Source organism: Natrix helvetica (assembly GCF_964273705.1).
Source record: "Natrix helvetica genome assembly, chromosome: 5".
Lineage (NCBI taxonomy): Eukaryota > Metazoa > Chordata > Lepidosauria > Squamata > Natricidae > Natrix > Natrix helvetica.
Genome location: NC_138551.1, coordinates 103,212,586 through 103,232,594, shown reverse-complemented (window position 1 = coordinate 103,232,594; position 20,009 = coordinate 103,212,586). Strand labels below are relative to the sequence as shown.

The following is a 20,009-nucleotide window of genomic DNA, read 5'->3' as shown; positions in this document are numbered from 1 at the left end:
GACACCTGACACTGGATCTCAACAGGCAACAGCCAAGGCTGCTTTAAATGCTGGGTTGACTCCCTCTTAAGAAGGAAAGATGGTGCTACGTACATGATCTTCTGGCAGTCTGGAGTTCCATTCGGACATGGTTGTTGGGACCTGATTATGTATTTCTCTGTCCTGCAGACTGCAATGTACGTGGCAATCCGATATTGGACAGAGGAGCACCAATTCCTAAGGGAAAAGAGAGAACAGATTGAATTTGCCAAGACAGATCTCGGAAATCAGGCAAATCACTCATCCAAGCATATTAACAGAATAACAGGTTGGAAGGGGAGGTCTTCTAGGTCAAACCCTCTACCATTTCAGACAAATGGCTGTCCAAACTTTTCTTTAAAACCTCCAGTGTTTCTCTCCAACCTCTGGAGAGAAGTCCTTCCACTGATTAATTGTTCTAACTGTCAGTAAATTTCTCCTTATTTCTAGGCTGCTTCTCTCCTTGATTAGTTTCCATCCATTGGTTCTTGTCCTGCCCTCAGGGGCTTTGGAGGATAGCCTGACTCCCTCTTCTTTGTGGCAGCCCAGAAAAAGAATTAATGACATTCTCTGTCATTAAGGGGGGGGGAATTGTCATATTTCTGCTTTGGAAGACCATTCAAGAGCCTTCTTCTCTGCCTCTGGTACAGTGGTACAAACCCAGTAGAAACCTGCTTCTGGCACATGATGGATCCATTTTTCGCCCTCCCCAGGCTCCAGGGGCTTTTTAGGAGCCTGGGGAGGAGCCGTGGCAGCCCCCCCGCATGCCCTCCGAAGGGAGAAAAGCAACCCAACGCGCAAACCAGAAGTCCGTTCCTGAACTTCCAGTTTGAACGCTGGGTTGTTTTTCGCCTTCTGGAGGTTTCAGGAAAGCTTCTGGAGGGTGAAAAATGGCTGAAAATGAAGGCCAAAGTTAGCTGGCCAGCGTGCGCATGCGCGCTGGAGTTGTCAGGGCAATGCCTCACGTGACCTAACAAATGGCTCCGTGTGCCACCTGTGGCATGCGTGCCATAGGTTCACCATCACAGGTATAGGATCTCCTGCTTGAGCACTAGAACAGGGGTCTCCAACCTTGACAGCTTTAAGCCTGGAGGACTTCAACTCCCAGAATTCCCTAGTCAGCTGGCTGGCTGGAGAATTCTGGGAGTTGAAGTCCTTCAGGCTTAAATTTGCCAAGGTTGGAGACCCCTGCACTAGTAGACCTCCAAGGTTCCTTCCAACTCTAGATAGACCCTGTTCTAAGGGTCAACAACCAAACAAAATTTCAGAGAAGTAATGCCTTAACTTGAGATACCAAAGACTGACCTTATATGCAAAAATGAGACCTTCTGCGTTTAACCATTTGTGGAGAGTGGTGGTAGTGGTGGGTGGGTCTTTTAGTCAAACTCGGCTCCACGTGACTGCCTAAAGTAGTATCCGCAGCTTTCCTGGCAAGGTTTTCAAAAGTGGTTTGCCCTTGCCTCCTTCTTCCTAGGGCTGAGACAGAGTGATTGGCCCAAAAGCAACCAGCTGGCTTCATGCCTAAGATGGAACTAGACCTCTTGGTTTCTACTAGCCTAAGTACCTTCACCACTACCCAAACTGGCTATTTGAACTCCCAACTTTCTGACTTCCATGTTGCTTCCCCCTCAGCTGATCCCACACGGAGTGGCTCAATCTGTTGTGTTAGGGTCTCTGTTCACACAAAGCATTGGTGTTTTGGAAAACATGAGAAGGCAGTCCCACCCAGAATTGTCCTGGATCAGTAACTGTGGTCAAGATGCCAAGAAAGCAGGGGGGCATTTTGTTCCCTTTTCATTGTGCCACTATAAATACTCCTTACTCCTACAAGGGCAGGTGAGCGAATCAAAACAGAAATCCTCATACAATTCCCCAAGCCTCCAGAGAGGAACTCGGAAAGGTCAGGGGGCCCTTTACCCGTGGCTGCCTCTGAGGACTCGCATGGATTTTGGGTGTGGGCCTCCTAAGAATAGAAAGAACTTCACCCTGCAAAGAATGGCCGGTGGAGTTTACTCTCTTGACGTGGGAGTTGAGGAACTGAGGTTCTGATAAACCTCCTTACATGGGAAAGTTTCTGCTCTGGAGGTGGAGTGGATGAAACAATGGGAAGTGTGTAAGACCCCCGAGGGGAAATGGACATTTCAGGGACAGGGTTGTGTTTGTGACTATGTAGTAGAGACTAGAGAAGGTGATAAAGAAAATATTAGAATGTGCAGAAATGAACAGATTAACATTAGCAATTAAAGAGAAAGAGCAAGCTGAATATTATATGATTTGGGAAGTATTTTACCAATGGTTGGAGAGAGAAAAAGGAGTTTGGAAATGAAGAGAGCTAAAAAAATAAGTAGACAATACACTTAGATAAAGATATAAATAAGATGAAACTGTTAGCATGTGTATGATGAGAATAATGATGTTTAATGTTGATATATTATTAGTAGAAGATATTAAGAAGAAAAATGGAGTGTTTTATAACGTTTAAATGCTCAATATATTAGAATACTAAACTTAGAGAAATAATGTTAATGTGAAAGATGTGGCAAAAGAGGAACGATGTTGCACAGAGATGTTTGTACCCAGACAACATACTGCATAAGGAAAGATGGAGTGTTTATTTTTATAATTGAAAAATAATAAAACTCTTTTTTAAATAGTTTTTTATTTTTCCATTTTCATAACATCCTTCTCTACTTCCCCTTCCTCTCTCCTTCTCCTCTCTCCTCTTTCCACTCCTTCTTTCTCTCCTTCCCTTCCCCCCCGCCCTCTCTTCTATCCCTCTCTTTTTCCCTTACCTCTCTCCTCTACTTCACACTCTTCATCTCATTTACATGGTGTATTTCAGCTTCTGAGCAAGCTCCATTTTATGTTGATGGTATTTATAATTTCTTTTCAATACACATATTTAATTTTAACATATATCTTCCTCCTTTTTAAAAAAATTAATAAAACTCTCTACAAAGAGAGAGAGAGACTAGAGTTTTGCAACTGAAAGTGGTAAGCAGGCAGCAAACAAATCCCAAACCAAGACATAATCTAAGGTGGCTTTTGCCACACTGGTCAGGCCATGTTGCAAGGATGCCAGACCACCACGTCCCTAAACAGCTCCTCTATGGTGAGCTGTCTCAAGGAAAGCGATCACACAGGGGACAAGCAATACAAGGACACGCTGAAAGCCTCCTTCAAGTCCCTAGATATCGACACCACCTCCTGGGAAACCCTGGCACAAGATCGATCCACATGGCGCACGTTGATCCATCAAGGTTGCCAGACATTTGAAGACAGAAGGACAACCACAGCACAAGAGGAGCAAGCACTCCGCAAAGCCAGAGCTGCAAATGCTGCAACAATGGTGCCCACACGTGTCTACCCGATCTGTGGCGGAACACTCTGTGCCCATTTAGGCCTTATCAGCCACCTGTGGACACACTGTGGACAGCCCACAACCTGTTAGATGTCAAGGTCCTCTTCGAACACGATGGACGAAGATCATGTATAATGGATGTTTGAATGCATATACCCAAGAGGCATATGCATTGCATGGTACTAATGGGATTGATCTTGAAAAAGCTAAGCAAATTGGAACTTGGTTAGTACTTGGATGGAAGGTCAACCACGGTTGTTAGCTAGATTGAGAAGTTTAAACATGATTGCAGAACAAAGCAACAGTAAATGTGCATCTGCCAATAGAAGAGGATATTTGTAGCCCAGGGTTGAACTGTGGGGTCCTTGGTGTCCTCTGGACTTGGTGGGTTTCTTGCAGATGTTTCATGAGCCAACTAGGTAAGATTTTCAGTACCACTAGAAAGGAATGGAGTTTGCTCTCCATTTATATACAAGTAGCTAGCCCTACCACTGTTGGTGGGAGTGATCTTGACTGTTCCTTGATTAAGCTAAAAGACCACAACATCTCCAGACCAACAATCAACACCCTTATCAACAGAGATTAACACCAAACAGTAAACATCAGTAAAGAGCAGTAAACCCAGTCAGGAGACTACCAATTCATAAACAACAGCCTAATCAAGGAACCACCAAAAGCTCCTACCAACACTGACAGAAGAAACCAGTAGTATGGTGTATACACAAAGAGCAAACTGTTGTAGTCTCGAATGAGGAGACAGAGACGAATATAACGCAACGTTGTTTTATTAACAATAACTGACAGGAACAGCAAAACTAGTCGTCTGACAGCTATTTATACCAGGAGCTGTCAGACGACGAACCAATAGGGATGAAGTATTTCTCCCGCCGGCTGGCCGGTGCGCCTGGGCCAATCAGAGGAGCCCTATTCTCGACTGCCCTCTGCTGGCCAGGCTCACCGGTACACAACACCCCTTTCCCCTGGATTGCGCAGGCGTAATCGTCTAAGTACGACGGACGCCTGCGCACGCGCTGGGAGCGTCTCAAAGAAGATGGCGCCTCGCCCAGGGGAGGTGGAGTGTCGGCTCCGCTCTTGTGGCGAACAGGCCTGGCAGCGTCCTGGATGGGTCTTCCTCCCGGCAATGCACCGACGGCCAATGGTAAGTGAGCCAGCGCACCGGGGGGGGCTGTTGCGAGGTCGGAGCTAGTGGCGTGTGGACGGTCGAGCCGGCAGGCGGCGTCGTGAGGGCCTGGTTGCTTTTCTGCAGGTGTGTTGTGTTCTGGTCCCTCTGGTCGCCGACGCAACTGGCTTATATGCCGCCGCCAATGTCTGCCATCATCGAGGAGGACCCTGTAAGAACAGGGCCCCGTGATGTCAGTCACTTTGCCAGGTAGCCACTTCGGCTCGCCGGTGTAGTTGCGAGCGAATACCCCCTCACCCACCAGAAAAGACCTGGGAGGGGAAGGAATGATAGGAAAAGAAGGGTGGTAGAGAGGGTGGAAACGGTCTAGCAGGGAACGAATACGACGACCCAGCAATAGTTCTGCTGGGCTTTTGCCCGTGGCGGGGCAAGGGGTGGAGTGCTGGGAACGGAGGTAGGTGGAGATGCGGACTGGCCAGGGAAGGGTGGCCATACGGGCCAGGGCTTCTTTAGCGGAGCGAACCGCTCGTTCGGCCAGGCCGTTGCCCGCAGGGTGGTAGGGGGCAATCGGGGCATGTCGGATGCCCAGGGAGGCAAGGTAGGACTGGAATTCGGTAGAGGAAAATTGGGGACCGTTATCGGAAACGATAACGTCCGGAAGGCCATGGGTGTTAAATAGGGAGTCTAGGATGCGGATAGTGGCCGAAGAGGTTGAGCTGGGCATAGGAAACAGCTCAACCCACTTCGACCAGGCATCCACCAGGAGGAAAAAAAGGCGGCCCTCAATGGGCCCCATGAAGTCGACGTGGAGTCGGCTCCACGGGCCCATGGGGAGTTCCCACTCCCTAGGTGGGGAAGAAGGTGGCGCGGAGCGCACCTGCTGGCAAGGGGTGCAGCGTTGGACGTAGGCGGCGATGTCCGCATCCATGGACGGCCACCAGACATAGCCGCGGCCGAGGCTTTTCATCCGGACTATGCCAGGGTGGCCGTCATGGAGGCGAGACAGGACAGCTGGCCGCAGGGAAGAGGGGACAACCACGCGGTTTCCCCACAGGAGGCAATCCTGCATGATGGAAAGCTCCAGGCGGCGGCGGAAAAAAGGGGAGAGTTGGGGATCATTGGAGGCTGCAGACCAGCCCCGAGTGACAGCGGTCATGGCACGGTGCAGGATGGGGTCAGTTTGGGAGGCGTGAGCGATGTCCGAAACGGACATCGGTAGGGAGAGGTCGGCCAGGAGGTTAATAGAGTGGACAGGGGCTGGATCGGTGACAGGAAGAGGCAGAGGGCAGCGGCTCAACGCGTCAGCGTGCGCGATGTGGCCGCCAGGCCGGTAGGACAATGTGTAGGAATAGGACGATAGGAATTCTGCCCAACGGGACATGCGGGGGGAAAGAATGGGGGGCGTTGGACGGTCCCCCGCAATAATGCCTAGTAGGGGCTTGTGATCGGTGATCAGGGAGAAAGGGCGGCCATATAAATAATAATGAAAACGTTTTACTCCCGCAACGGCAGCAAGAGCCTCCTTATCCAGCTGGCTGTAATTCCGCTCAGTTCTGGATAAGGTGCGGGAGTAAAAGGCTATGGGCGCTTCAGAGCCATCAGGGTAAGAATGGCTAAGAACAGCCCCGACCCCAAAGGGGGAAGCGTCGCCAGTGTTGTAGTCTCGAATGAGGAGACAGAGACGAATATAACGCAACGTTGTTTTATTAACAATAACTGACAGGAACAGCAAAACTAGTCGTCTGACAGCTATTTATACCAGGAGCTGTCAGACGACGAACCAATAGGGATGAAGTATTTCTCCCGCCGGCTGGCCGGTGCGCCTGGGCCAATCAGAGGAGCCCTATTCTCGATTGCCCTCTGCTGGCCAGGCTCACCGGTACACAACACAAACCTCACTCCCAACAGCACTGAAGGTGTTACCTAGTTGGGCCATGAAACATCTGCAAGAACCTTCAGAGACCACCAAGAACTTCATGAGCATATAGTTGCCCAGTAATTGCATGGATGTGTCCATGTAGTCATCCAGAATTGAGTTCTATGCAATCCTAACCCTAGCCCTCACTCCTCCCTTCACTCCCTCCCTCCCTCCTTCCCTCCCGCCTTCCTTCCTTCCCTCCCTCTCTCCTTCCTTCCCTCCCTCTCTCCTTCCTTCCCTCCCTTTCTTCCTTCCCTCCCTCTTTCCTTCCTAATCTTTCTTTCCTCTCTCCCTCCTCCTTCCCTCCCTCCCTCCCTCTTTCCTTCCTTCCTTCCCTCCCTCTCTCCTTCCCTTCCTCCCTCCCTTCTCCCTTCTTTCCCTTCCTCCCTCTCTCTCCCTTTTTCTCTTTCTCTTTCCTTCTCTCTCACACACACTTCTCATCCCTCTTATCTTATTAAAGTGAAAGAAAAATGGTCTAAATTTAAAATCAATCTGAATTGAAGATTGAAAATCAATCATAGCCTGGAATCCTCTGCAGTGCCTTCTTGCCAATCCCCCCTGAAACAGTCCTGGAGACTTATGATGATTAAAACTGAAGTCAAATGCAAAGTCAATCGATCTCCACCTGCATGGATCTATCAACCAGCCTCTCTCTCTCTCTCTCTCTCTCCTCTCCAACATAAATGAAGGACTCTTGGCTTATGCCACCACCCAGGGCTTGATCAGAAATTCGATATTTTTATGAAAGAAGTTCTGGTATAAATGGGCCCCTAAGAGGAGATTCCCCCACTTCCATCTGTGTGCTTTGCCCTGTGCTGAAAACGTTTCCATGGTCATTAAGTTCTCCCCACCCAACTTTATCCCCTCGTCTACTTTCTCATGCAAATAGAAACACTCATGCTGCCAATTTGGCTGACATAATTTTATTCTGAAAAAAAAGGCTTAGTGTTTCTGGGAAGCCTGCCAGCCACAGGCACAGGCTGGCTTTCAGGAAAGGAAAACTCCTTTCAGACAGCCATCTCTTCCTGCAATTGTTTGGTTGTTCCCCCAACCCAAACCGGCTCTTGCTTCCTGAGTCAGCATCTTGCTTGCTTTCCTTCATCCAGGATCAGAAGTAACAAAATAAATAAATCCCACACCAAATACACCAAGACTGGTCTATCATCTCTCAAGCCAAGTAAGAAGCAAATTAATCTATGGCTTTAGGGCAGGGGTCTCCAAACTTGGCAACTCTAAGTCTCGTGGACCTCAACTCCAGAATTCCCCTGGCTGAGGAATTCTGGGAGCTGAAGTCCACAAGACTTAGAGTTGCCAAGTTTCAAGAGCCCTGATTTAGGGCTTTCAGCGGTGAACTAAACTGGGGACATCTTGGTTAGCGTCACCACTGGAGATGTTTGAGAAGAGGCTGGACAACAATTTGCCTGAAATGGTATGTGGGGTAGGTTTCTGAGACCAGGCGCATGTGCGGACAGCGGCGTGCAAGCAAAGCGCATGCATGGAAGGCATGTGTGGAAGGGGTACGTGTGCCCACAAAGCGAGTGTGCGTGTGCACATGGAGAACCGGTGGTAACAAAGTGTAAAACCCACCGCTGCTTCTGGCCCATTTCAACCTCACATTTTAACAATAAATTATTTGATTATGCTAAAATCATTTTAAGATAAAATTACTTCTATTAGCAAGGACGGCATTAGAGATAAAAGTCGGGTTTTACACAAAGGAGCAGATGTCGTGCAGAAGACTCTGCCCTGCTCAGAAGGAGAGAACTGTTCTGTAGGGAGAACAAGGCAGACAGGGACTGAGGCAAGGCAGGTTGAAGCTAACACAACCTTTATTTACACAGTGGCAAACAGCTCAGAAGTACGGCAAATCTCAGATAGGCAAACAGCAAGGAAATGACAGCTGACAGCTCTTTTATAGTCGAGCTGTCAGGCGATAGTCCAATCAGGCAGCTGCATTCTCCCGCCGGCTGGCTGGTGCATCTTGGCCAATCAGGAGCGACCAATGTAAGTCTATGGCAGGAGAGGTTAGCAGGCATGTCTATGGCAGGAGAGCTTAATACACAACAAGAACATTTCAGAATTTTGTTACCACATTTTGCAATGCGAACAGTGGTGGGTTCCAGACCACATCGCAACTGGAATGCTGCGTACAGGGCCGGGCATCCTAGTCAGGCATGTGCGCTGCACGCACTTACACACACCACTGTCCTGCGACACCCAGTTGCTTGGCGGAAGTCACGCAGGCGGGGCATGCTGTGCGCGTGTGAGCAATTGCCCCAGTTACTTCAAAAACAGCTATGGAATGCAGATGGGTGGGCCAAACGAGCCATCGTACCAGTATGGTGCCCGCTGCTCCCGGCTATTACCGGTACAGCCGTACCGGGCCGTACCACCCGGAACCCACCACTGAATGTGAAGCGTAAAGAAAATGACTTTGACAGAGAGAGGCAGACTCAGTTGCCAAGACAAAAAAGGGCTAAAGTAGTTTTTAAGCCCAGAAGCTCCAAGTAACATTTGGAGGCAGTTCATTCAGACACCTTCCTTAATTGGTTGAACTATCAGATGGAGGTTCAGCAAAATCAGACTTGGAAATTTTTGTTATTGTAGCTAATCACAAGAAGTAAAAGTAGTCAGTAAAAGTAGTAGTAGAACATCCTGTGGAGTTGACTTCATGGTCTGGGCTACCTAATGAGTTGGACATCAGCCAGCTATTACCAAAACCACCTAAAAGAAATTGGGGTCATATGACCATCTCTTGGTGTCTCATTTCTAGAGGAGATTCAGATCTGCTCCTAGAGTGAATTGACACGCCCAACAGTTTATGGCATTCTTTTGATCTTGGCTTGTGACTGACCTTCTTACCAGTCATTTAGTCCACATGCTTCACAAGTTTCATTTGGATCTCCATGACCGACTGGGAAAGCTATTTCAACCATCAGGCATTCTAACTGGTTGTTGATCCTGTCCAAGGGCTACAAACCCAAAACATTGAGGTTCTCATAGCATTCTAGTGACTCTCATAACCAGAAGGCAACAGGATTTTCTTGGGGTTTTTTTCCCTTGAAAACATTTTGCTTCTCATCCAAGAAGCTTCTTCTGTTCAGTTCTTCAGCAATGAAGATAATTTTTTCAAGGGGGGGGAAACACAAAGTTCAGCTGCCTTTTGGAAAAGCAAATTTGGGGCAACCATGACCTGGATGATTGAGAATCTCCATAGACATTTCATAACTGGAAGAGCCCAGCCAGAGCTCTATTCTGTTTTTGGTGTGAGATGAGAAAATATGGTTGATGGAAAGCCTTGTTGTGGCACGCCAGCAGATCTGGCAACTGATTAGGACAGTGAGGAGGTTGGGGAGGAACATGGGCCAGTCCTGGAGTCTGGGGAAGGCTCTGTCGAGGGCTCTGCATCGGAAGCAGAAAGGGGGCCAGAGCCATATGCCAGTTATCAGCTGCCTTCAGAGTCAGACATCAGTGGGGCAGAAGAACAGCTGGAGCCTGTTCCCAGTGAGCACGTGCACAGAGTTGCCAGACAAAGGGAACAGCTAAAGAACAGGGGTAGACTTGGGAGTAAGGGCACAGGTGGACAATGAGTGGCCCCTCCCAGAGGAAATAAAAGAGGAGCGAAAGGGGAGGGGAGTTTGCAGGAGACAATTAGTTCAATTCATTCGGGTGAAGATCTGTTCCTGACTTCTTGCCAAGAATTGTTTGCTACAGCATGGCCTTTGGAAAATATTGGCCTGGCAGTTCTCCAAGCCTGATAAAGGTCTGTAGTTGTGAAATCTCTTGAAAGACTGTTGGCCGGGACTTTGCTAGAGGGGAATTCACTTTAAATTAAATAAAAAGGGTTTTATCGGGACGAGGAGTCGGCTTCGTGCTTTTGGGAAGCCTAGGTCAGAACAAACATCATTGTCTAACATTCCTTTCTTGCACCTCTGCTTAATGCAGACTCTGGTGGTAGACATGATGGGCAGCTTCAAAGATTTCCTGCTGCTCCTGTATAGAACTTCCTTATATCCGGCCACATCACAAAGTCGCTTTTTTTAACATCTCCCGGATAGTCTGTCAGCGATCGTGAAACTAAGATGAAATGGATAGAAATCATAGACATCCCTTTTCCTCCTGCAGATATACATTCAACCACCTGTGGTGAGATTACAGTCAGTAGGATAATGCTATATATGACCTTATATGGAAAAATGTGGACTTGGGTCAGATTTATTTATATGGGGCTGGTTGATGGCTCCATCTGGCCATTGAATTGTTTCCTCTGATTATATTCTCACACCTACACTTGAGAGGCCATTTCAGCATCGTCTCCATGTTCATATATGAAAAGCCATATTTAGATCGCTGCATTTATCCCACATTACGACTCCAATCCAAGAAAAGAGTTTGAAGAGTCCCATAAACAAAGAGCCTGAAGCTTCTGCCTCTTATCCAGAAGTAACTGCAAGCACCCTATTTGCAATTATGAATTTCTATCTAAGGTGCATGCAGCCTAGCCAGTGGCCCTACACAGGGGTGGGATTCAGGCGATTCGGACCGGTTCAGGTGAACCGGTAGCTCCGACGATCAGTTGGGGAGAGAACTGGTTAGCTCCAATGATCAGCTGGGGAGTGAACAGATGGCTCCCACGATCAGCTGGGGAGCAAACTGATAGCTCCAACGATCAGCTGGGGAGTGAACCAATTAGCTCTGACGATCAGCTGGGGAGTGAACCGGTAGCTCCAAAGATCAGCTGGAGAGCAAACAGGTTCACTCTGATGATCAGGTGGGCTCGCCCACCCACCCCTGCACTATATTTACCTAAGTACGTTTTGGTAAAACTGCGCCTGCGTGTGGAGCAAAGCACCCGATCACTGAACCAGTTGTAAAACCGGCAGGATCCCACCACTGGTCCTACACAAGCATCCTAAAGTCATCCTAAAGTCATCCATCACTTTGATCATCTTGCTGGATGTGAGCATGCTCCTTTAAAGCAATAAGAGACCATGTGGTTAAATGCACGCAAGAAAGTTTCTATTAGCAACCCTGAAGCTGGCACCCCTGTTGTTTTGGACTACAGTTTCCATGTTTAGTTTAGTTTACTTTATTGTCATTGCACCTCGTACAACAAAGTTAAATGCCATCTTCCATGTACATTATATGTAAAAAAAAACACATCCTTCATATTCAGTACAATTGAATTGAAAACCTTAATATTGCATAAATATTGCACTATACCGTAGAATTCAATATAGTTACTGCCCTGGGATAGAAGCTGTTTTTCAGCCTATTTGTCCTTGTTTTTATTGTCCTGTACCGGCTGCCAGATGGTAATAGTTCAAAAAAAAAGGGTACCCAGAATGAGATGGATCTTTGAGAATGTTTTGAACTTTCTTAAGGCAGCAAGAGCTATAAAGCTCTTCCAAAGAGGGGAGAGGGCAACCAATGATCTTCTGGGCAATGATGTTTGGAGCGCTCACCTATCTGCCCCTGTGCAATTGGCAAACCATACACAGGTGCAGTAAGTTAAAATACTCTCTATGGTTGCTTGCTAACCATGAGGGATGGAGTTGATGAGAACCATAATTTGGAAGGCGATAGATTGTGAAAAGATGCTTCAGAAGATTGTATGGATGGTTATGTTACTGTCATTGCTCATATATTGTGTTGATTGCTTAGCTGCTTAGATTTTATGTATGCAGAATGATAGGGCTTTGGAATAAGAAATGTATGAATAAAATATGGGACTGTTTAATCATGAAAACCTGTAAAGAACTTTACGCACAGATGATACCATCAATTATAGCTTCTTTGATTACTGTGCAGAGAAAGGCAACTTTTGTCATCAGAAAAGAATAAATAATAATAACAACCTTGGGCTTTTTTAATGCTGCAAATTGCAAAAAAAATATCTGCAAAGAACCACACAGGTTAATGTCAAGGGCAACAATTATACTGAACAATAATTTTGAAATGAGACAAAATTAGATACCAGGAATGGATTCTGATTTTTGCAGCTATTTAAAAGGGGATGATTAGGTTTGCAAAAGGAAAAAGAAAGGATCCCATGGGATCATGTGCTTGTAGGAAACTACACAGATGGCCTCAAGACAAAAAAAAAAGATGCAGCAACTGTCAGGACAACACAAGCATCATTCAGGAGAACAAAAAAGTGTGAGAAAGAAACCACAACTGAAGAAACTTCTTGGATGAGAAGAGAAACATTTTCAAGAAAAACTCTAGAAAACCCAGTTGCCTTTTGAAAAGCACCTTTGGGACAACCATGACCTGGATGGATGAGCATCTCCATAGACATGTAAAAAACAACAACCCTCAAGATCCCCCCATTCTTGGATAGAAGAGATAGAAGAAGAAAAAAGAGAAAGTGTATCAAGCTTTTGAGATCCTGTTATTATAGCCTACATAATATAGCCACTTGTGGTTTCTTCTTCTTGACCTGGCCAGCATTGAAAGGTTGACATGATTCGCCCTTATCTAAGAACCAGAAGGAGAACTTTCAAGAATTTATTGAAGTAGAACAGAGTAGGTCCTATTCAAACCTTGGAGGGCGATGTTGCTGTTCTAGAGACAAACTTTTGGGATCCCATCAGATCAACAAGTAGTCCTTAATGGGTCTAAGTTTACATGGAGAGAAGTAAGCAGTGGGGTACCACAAGGTTCTGTCTTAGGCCCAGTTCAGTATCTTCATAAATGATTTAGATGAGAAAATAGAAGAGGAACTTACCAAATTTGCAGATGATACTAAGCTGGCAGGAATAGCTAACACCCGAGAAGATAGGCTCAAGATGCAGATGGACCTTGACAGACTGGAACACTGGGCCCTATCTAACGAAATGAAATTCAATGTACAGAAAAATAAAGTCTTACACTTAGGTAAGAAAAACCAAAAGTACAAATGTAGACGGGTGAAACCAGGCTTAATAGCAGGGACTGTGAGAGGGACCTTGGAGTCTTAATGGACAACCAACTAAATATGAGCCAGCAGTGTGCAGCGGCAGCCAAAAAAGCCAATGCAATCCTAAATTGCATTAACAGAGAGATACAATCAAGATCAAAGGAGGTACTAATACCACTCTATAAAGCCCTACTAAGACCACACATAGAGTACTGCATCCAGTTTTGGTCACCACACTATAAAAAGATGTTGAGACTCTAGAAAGAGTGCAGAGGAGAGCAACCAGGATGATCAGGGGACTGGAGACTAAAACATATGAAGAACAGTTACAGGAACTGGGCATGGCTAGTCTAGTAAAGAGAAAGACCAGGGGAGACACGATAGCAATCTTCCAATATTTGAGGGGCTGCCACAGAGAGGAAGGGGTCAAGCTATTCTCCAAGGCACCTGAAGGCCAGACAAGGAACAATGGATGGAAACTGACCAAGGAGAGATTCAATCTAGAAATAAGGAGTAAAATTTTCTGACAGTGAGAACAATCAACTAACAGAACAGAAGTTACCTTTGGAAGTTGTTGGAGCTTCATTACTGGAGACTTTCAAGAAGAGATTGGACTGCCATTTGTCAGAAATGATGTAGGGTCTCCTGCTTGAGTGGGGGGTTGGACTAGATGACCTATAAGGTCCCTTCCAACTCTGTTAATATGTTATCTGTTATTAGATGACCCAGTTGGTATGCATATGACTTTGTTGGATCATGTAGGCTGGGCAGCAACCAGAGGAAATATATGGTCCCTCAGGTAGCCAGGACCTCACAATGTAGGGTTTTATAGAGTATGACAAAACTCATGAACTACAACTAGAAGTTATTGACCACCACAACAACTCATGAAATGGGAATGACAGGGTCATAGCAAGGTTTGTTAATGGTGTTGCAAGACATTGGGAGAATTTGCCTTAGGAAAATGGTAATCTTATGGAAGAGTGAATACAGGTTTTTGGTTTTATTTTATTTTTTATTTTTATTTTTTGTGTGTGTGTGTGAGAGATACCATAAGAAAGTAAATAATCTTTCCCTGGCTTTGCCCATTATATCCACGAAAGATGTATATAATGAATTTCACTGCAGATGGGGACTGCAGCCAAGAAATTAAAAGACGTTTGCTCCTGGGGCAGAAAGCTATGACAACTCTAGACAGCATCCTAAAAAGCAGAGACATCACCCTGCCAACAAAAGGGCATCTCGTCAAGGCTATGGTTTTTCCAGTTGCAATGGATGGCTGTGAAAATTGGACCATAAGGAAGGCTGGGCACCAAAGAATAGAGGCCCTTGAACTATGGTGCTGGAGAAGACTCCTGCGAGTCCCTTGGACTGCAAGGTGAGCCAACCTGTTAGTCCTAGAGGAGATCAACCCTGATTGCTGTTTAGAAGGCCAGAAACCTAAATACTTTGGCCACCTAATGAGAAGGAAGGACTCACTGGAGAAGAGCCTCATGCTGGAAACGATTGAGGGCAAAAAAAATAGTTTATAAGAGTTCATACTCCTGAAAGTGAAATCACAAAAGTGTTAGCAGCACAGACCATAAATACAGAGAAATAAATTGTTTCCCGAAAGTAGCCTGGTAATGAAGTATACTATAAAACATTCATCCATCTTTCCTCAAGATTTTTTTTTATATTTTATCAGGTAGAAACCAGTGGGCGTGGTCAGAATCTCTCAAATGTACAGTTTTTAGGCTTCTTGAAGATAACTGCACAACTTCTCTACCTTCTGTTCTGGAAATGCAACATTATAAATTCCTAGTGGTCCTAGTAAATGAGGAAGATGGTGGTTCTTACGATTTTTTTCAGCCATTCAATGCCTGCTAAGACCCACACTCCAGGAGGAGGTTTGTTGCTTACCACCAAGGTTTCTGACCTCCTTGCTAACCTGCCTCCAATCTTTTAGCCAAGAAGAGTGCACCAAGAATTGTTGAGAGTTAACCAGAAAGAAGATGCGATTGTTATGACTTGTCTGATCCTTCCTATGGCTACCTGCAAGGATTCAGTCCAGAGAATAAGGGACATCAAGTAGTTGGTACAATGGAAGAAGAGATGGTCACCACCATGACCATTATGGTTGAAGTCCTCCAAAGATGGAGCCAGAGCTAATGCAGTGCATAGATTCAGGTTCTCCATTCCTTGAAGGATTGTCCTGTCCTGGTGACATAGACAACCAGTGTAGAAAAAGTACACAAAGCACATGTACTCTTTTGAAAACTCTGAAGAAACCTGTTTACATTCCCACCAAAGGCATCAAGGACAAGGACTGGCCAATATGACAACCCTGATTGGACTCATCCGGTCTACAGACCCATAATTGAGCACTGTAAAATCCCATTGATATCAATGAAAAGTGATATGCCTTCAATCTTCAAATCAGAGAGACACAGGAGTCCTTGATTTTTCTCAGTTCAGGATTCCCACATATTTTAACACATTTAATCTTTTTTTTACACTATTTTTTACACTGCTGTCATTTGCTGGATCTGTCATTCTTCCTGCATTCCTTTTTCACTGTGAGCTGCCTTGAATTCAAGGCAAGAGATGAATGCATGCTCACTAAATATTGCAAATAGCAGCTAGTACAAACGTTTACACTGATGAAAACGTGAATGAGCACATATGAAAAATTGATAATTAAATGCATCTTGGCTATACTGTAGCAGAGCCAGATTCTCTGCCTCCTGCTGACTTGGAAGTTTACTTCAAAGAGATCCTCATAATGACCAATTATATCCTTGAGGGTGATGCAGAAAATGATGATTGATATAAAAATAACATGTCGAAAGACTGAATAATAAAAAAATTGAAGGATTACAAGTTGAATAAGCAAATAATGAAAGGTCTTAATTTAAATATATAAGTTTGTTAAAGTAATAAATATGATGGATAATATTTTATAAAAGATGGTATTAATAAGTGTATTTAAATAATATGGGGATTGGCATAAAAATAACACATAGAATTACTGACTAAACAAAAAATGAAAGGTGATAATACAATATGAATATGCATATGTATGCTAAGTGCAACAAATATGATTAATAATATTTCAGTTGTATAGTGTAAAATATGGTGGTTGATATAAAAACAATTTATTGTAATATTGAATAACCAAATAACAAGTTGAAGAAGCAATAATGGAAGATCTTAATGTAATATAAATGTTATTATTAATACTAGTTATATAAGTTTGTTAGATGTAACAAATTTGATTGATAATATTTTATTCATATCAAAAGGTATGATAATTAAGATAGGGTGATTGGTATAAAAATAACATATTGAAATATTGGATAACTAAACAATGAAAGATTATAATTTAATATAAAGATGTGTATTAGTACTAGTATTATATAAGCTTATTACATGAAACAAATATGATTAATACTAATTTTCTTGTATAAAATGTATGATACTCAGGTATCACACTGTTCATGCACTGATATGTTTGTAAAAAAAACATAAAAACTTGGGGGGGAAATAATAATAATAATAATAATAATAATAATAATAATAATAATAATAATAATAACAACAACAACAACAACAACAACAACAACAACAACAACAACCAATTATACCCTTGTGGATTGAACACCATGGAATTTTTAAACCATGTTTTATTATGCTGCCCCCTTCTACAGGGATATAAGGAGCAGGAACATGGCACCCCCTTTTAGTGAACTTCTCATGACAACTAAACCTTTTTTTTACAATCAACTACTGCTGGCAGTAAGTGCTGGGGAAGACTCCTGCGAGTGTCTTGGACTGCAAGGCAATCCAACTGGTCAGTCCTAGAGGAGATCAACTCTGACTGCTCTTTAGAAGAAGATGAATCCTGAAGATGAAACGCAGAGACTTTGGCCACCTAATGAGAAGGAAGGACTCCATGGAGAAGAACCTCATGCTGGAAAAGATTGATGGCAAAAGAAGAAGGGGATGGCAGAGAATGAGGTGGCTGGATGGAGTCACCGAAGCAGTCGACATGAGCTTAAATGGACTCTAGAGGAAGGTAGAGGACAGAAAGGCCTGGAGGAATGTTGTCCATGAGGTCACAATGGGTCGGACATGACTTCGCAACTAACAACAACATAACACTGCTGGCAGATTAATACAATTTTACATCTCTGGCAGTGACCAGATTCTGCTTTGCTATCTTTACGACCAGAAACCAAATTCTGATTGAGGAAGAATAATAATCTACTCCTGGATTTTTTTAAAAAAGCCCTAATTCCATATTCTCTTTTCCATTTTTTTTTTTTGCTTTTAATTGGCTGTTAAATAACAACAAAACCCATTTTTAAAATGTCTTTCTGCATTTTGTATGAAGTCTGCAAACTAAATAAAGAAGTGAATGAAAGGAAAAACGATTTGATGCAAACCAATAAATCTAAGATGTGTTTCATTGTTTAGAAGACAGCAATGGACTTTCTCAGTGATGTCCCCACTTAAGTAGAGCTTAAGTGTCTTCATCTGACTGCAATGGCCCAGGATGATAGATGTCATAGTTTCCATATCTAGCTGGCATTAGGTCAGGGAAGACAGCATGTTCTATGCCTGTTACAGCTTGAATGAGGTGTGTGCTTTGATTGTGGGACAAAAAGGGATGCTCTTCAGTAATTTGCTAGCTCTACCCAGAATATGCACATGGTCTCTAGCAGCACAAAAAAAAAGTTTGAGAATCAGAGATTTAGATCTGGGTCCCTATCTTCTTGTTTGGGGATTCTAATAGGGTTACAAAATAAAAAGACTGATATATTACAATATGTTTGTACTTACTCCATGGATATGAAAGCAACCAAAGTTCAAGAATTAACAGCGTGCCTTCTCCAATTATTTTTTTAATATTTATGGTAAGTCCACCCAGTTGTGGGTACTCCAATACTAGAGGTTTTTAAAAAGAGACTGGACTGCAATTTGTCTCAAATGGTAGAGAGTTTTCTGCCTGAGCAGGGGGGTTGGATTAAAAGACCTCGAAGGTCCCTTCCAACTCTGTTATTCTCTTTGTAATTCCAGAATGAAGAGTTGGGTACTATTGCAACAATTGCAGATTTATACAATGGAGATTCTTTTAAAAAAACACTTACTCGTTTCTGGGTTCATGACTTGCAGGGTAAGACTCCTCCATCTCTGCCTCAGTTTCGCCTTCGATAGACTCTCTTCTCCAAAATTCTTCCGCTGAAGAAGATAGTTGTGGAGGTGAAGGCATCTGAAGAACATCTGGCCCTGACCTCTGATAGTGATGACCAGGATGCCTTGAATGTGTGTCTGATTTCAGCAGCCCCACAGCCCCACAAAGCAATAAGAATGTCGTTAGCATCTTTAGTTCTTCTCAAACTCCTTGAGACCTCTCTGGTCTTCAGATCGGTCTGTTCTTACAACCTGCCTTGTCTCGTTCCTTTAACTGAACCTTGGAACAAGGAATGGTACAGCTAACAAAGGGCGGAAACTTATCATGTTGGCCCTCCCAGCCCTGATGGAAATGTCAGGGGTCAGATGACAATGTGAAAGAGTGCAGAGGACCTCAGTGTGAGCGATGGTTGTATGTGAATTCGAGGGAAGGAGTCGCGATTGATTCGAGGGGGCAAATCTTACTTTTGACTTTCTTTGGGCTTATCAACACACGCAGAGAAACGCGGCCCTTTTTTTATCAGCTGCCTTCATGCCGGGATACAGGAAAAGGATGTTAACTTTAACTAGCAGGCAAGGCAAAGTAAATATTGAGGGCTGGAGCAGATGAATATCGTAAAAAATATCCTGACACTTGGCAGCAGGGACTTACAGGGCAAGTCTTTCTCTCCAAAGTGAGTGAAGATGTTGAGACTCTAGAAAGAGTGCAGAGAAGAGCAACAAAGATGATTAGGGAACCGGAGGCTAAAACATATGAAGAACAGTTGCAGGAACTGGGTATGTCTAGTTTAATGAAAAGAAGAACTAGAGGAGACATGATAGCAGTCTTCCAATATCTCAGGGGTTGCCACAAAGAAGAGGGAGTCAAGCTATTCTCCAAAGCACCTGAAGGCAAGACAAGAAGTAATGGGTGGAAATTATTCAAGGAGAGAACCAACCTAGAACTAAGGAGAAATTTCAGTGCAACTTCTTGCCTTCAGAAGTTGTGGGTGCTCCAACACTGAAAGTTTTGAAGAAGAGTTTGGACCATAATTTGTCTGCAATGGAGTAGGGTTTCCTGCCTGAGCAGGGGTTGGACTAGAAGACCTCCAAGGTCCCTTCCAACTCTGTTGTTGTTAAGTTCTCAAGCCAAGGGGTCAGATGCATTGCATCCCAAAAGCTGGAGACTGGGTCTTGTCTAATTTCAAGCTGGTTATAGAAACAGAAAAGGTGAGAGATAAAATTATTAATGTACATAAACAAACGTGGAGCTAAATTGCAGAGCATTGCTTCTGAGGGTCTAACACTGCAAGAGAATTGATTGGCACCAATATATTGTTAAATTTTGAATCAATATTTGAAGTACAGGTAAACCTCGACTACCCAGAAATTTCTATTGCAGCATGCCTAATGTCCCTGTCCTACTTTTATTTATCCGTGTCCCCATTTATTTGTTCCCATTTCCTGTGTTCTTATTCATGTTTAGTCTTATACCTGTTATCTTGTGCATGAGTGA

The 20,009-nt window shown here is 44.2% G+C and overlaps 1 protein-coding gene across 1 annotated transcript in view; it reads right to left on the bottom strand.

Moving 5' to 3' along the window:
• Nucleotides 1-18,944, bottom strand: part of MMRN2 (multimerin 2) — a 50,476-nt gene extending 31,532 nt beyond the window's left edge. Inside the window, exons 1-2 of the mRNA XM_081953799.1 lie at nt 18,472-18,944; nt 94-216 (exon numbers count right to left, since the gene is read on the bottom strand). Coding sequence (XP_081809925.1) covers nt 94-216; nt 18,472-18,704 — 356 coding nt within the window. The 5' untranslated portion in view covers nt 18,705-18,944. The remainder of the gene's footprint in view (nt 1-93; nt 217-18,471) is intronic.
• Between the last annotated feature and the right edge of the window lie 1,065 nt (nt 18,945-20,009).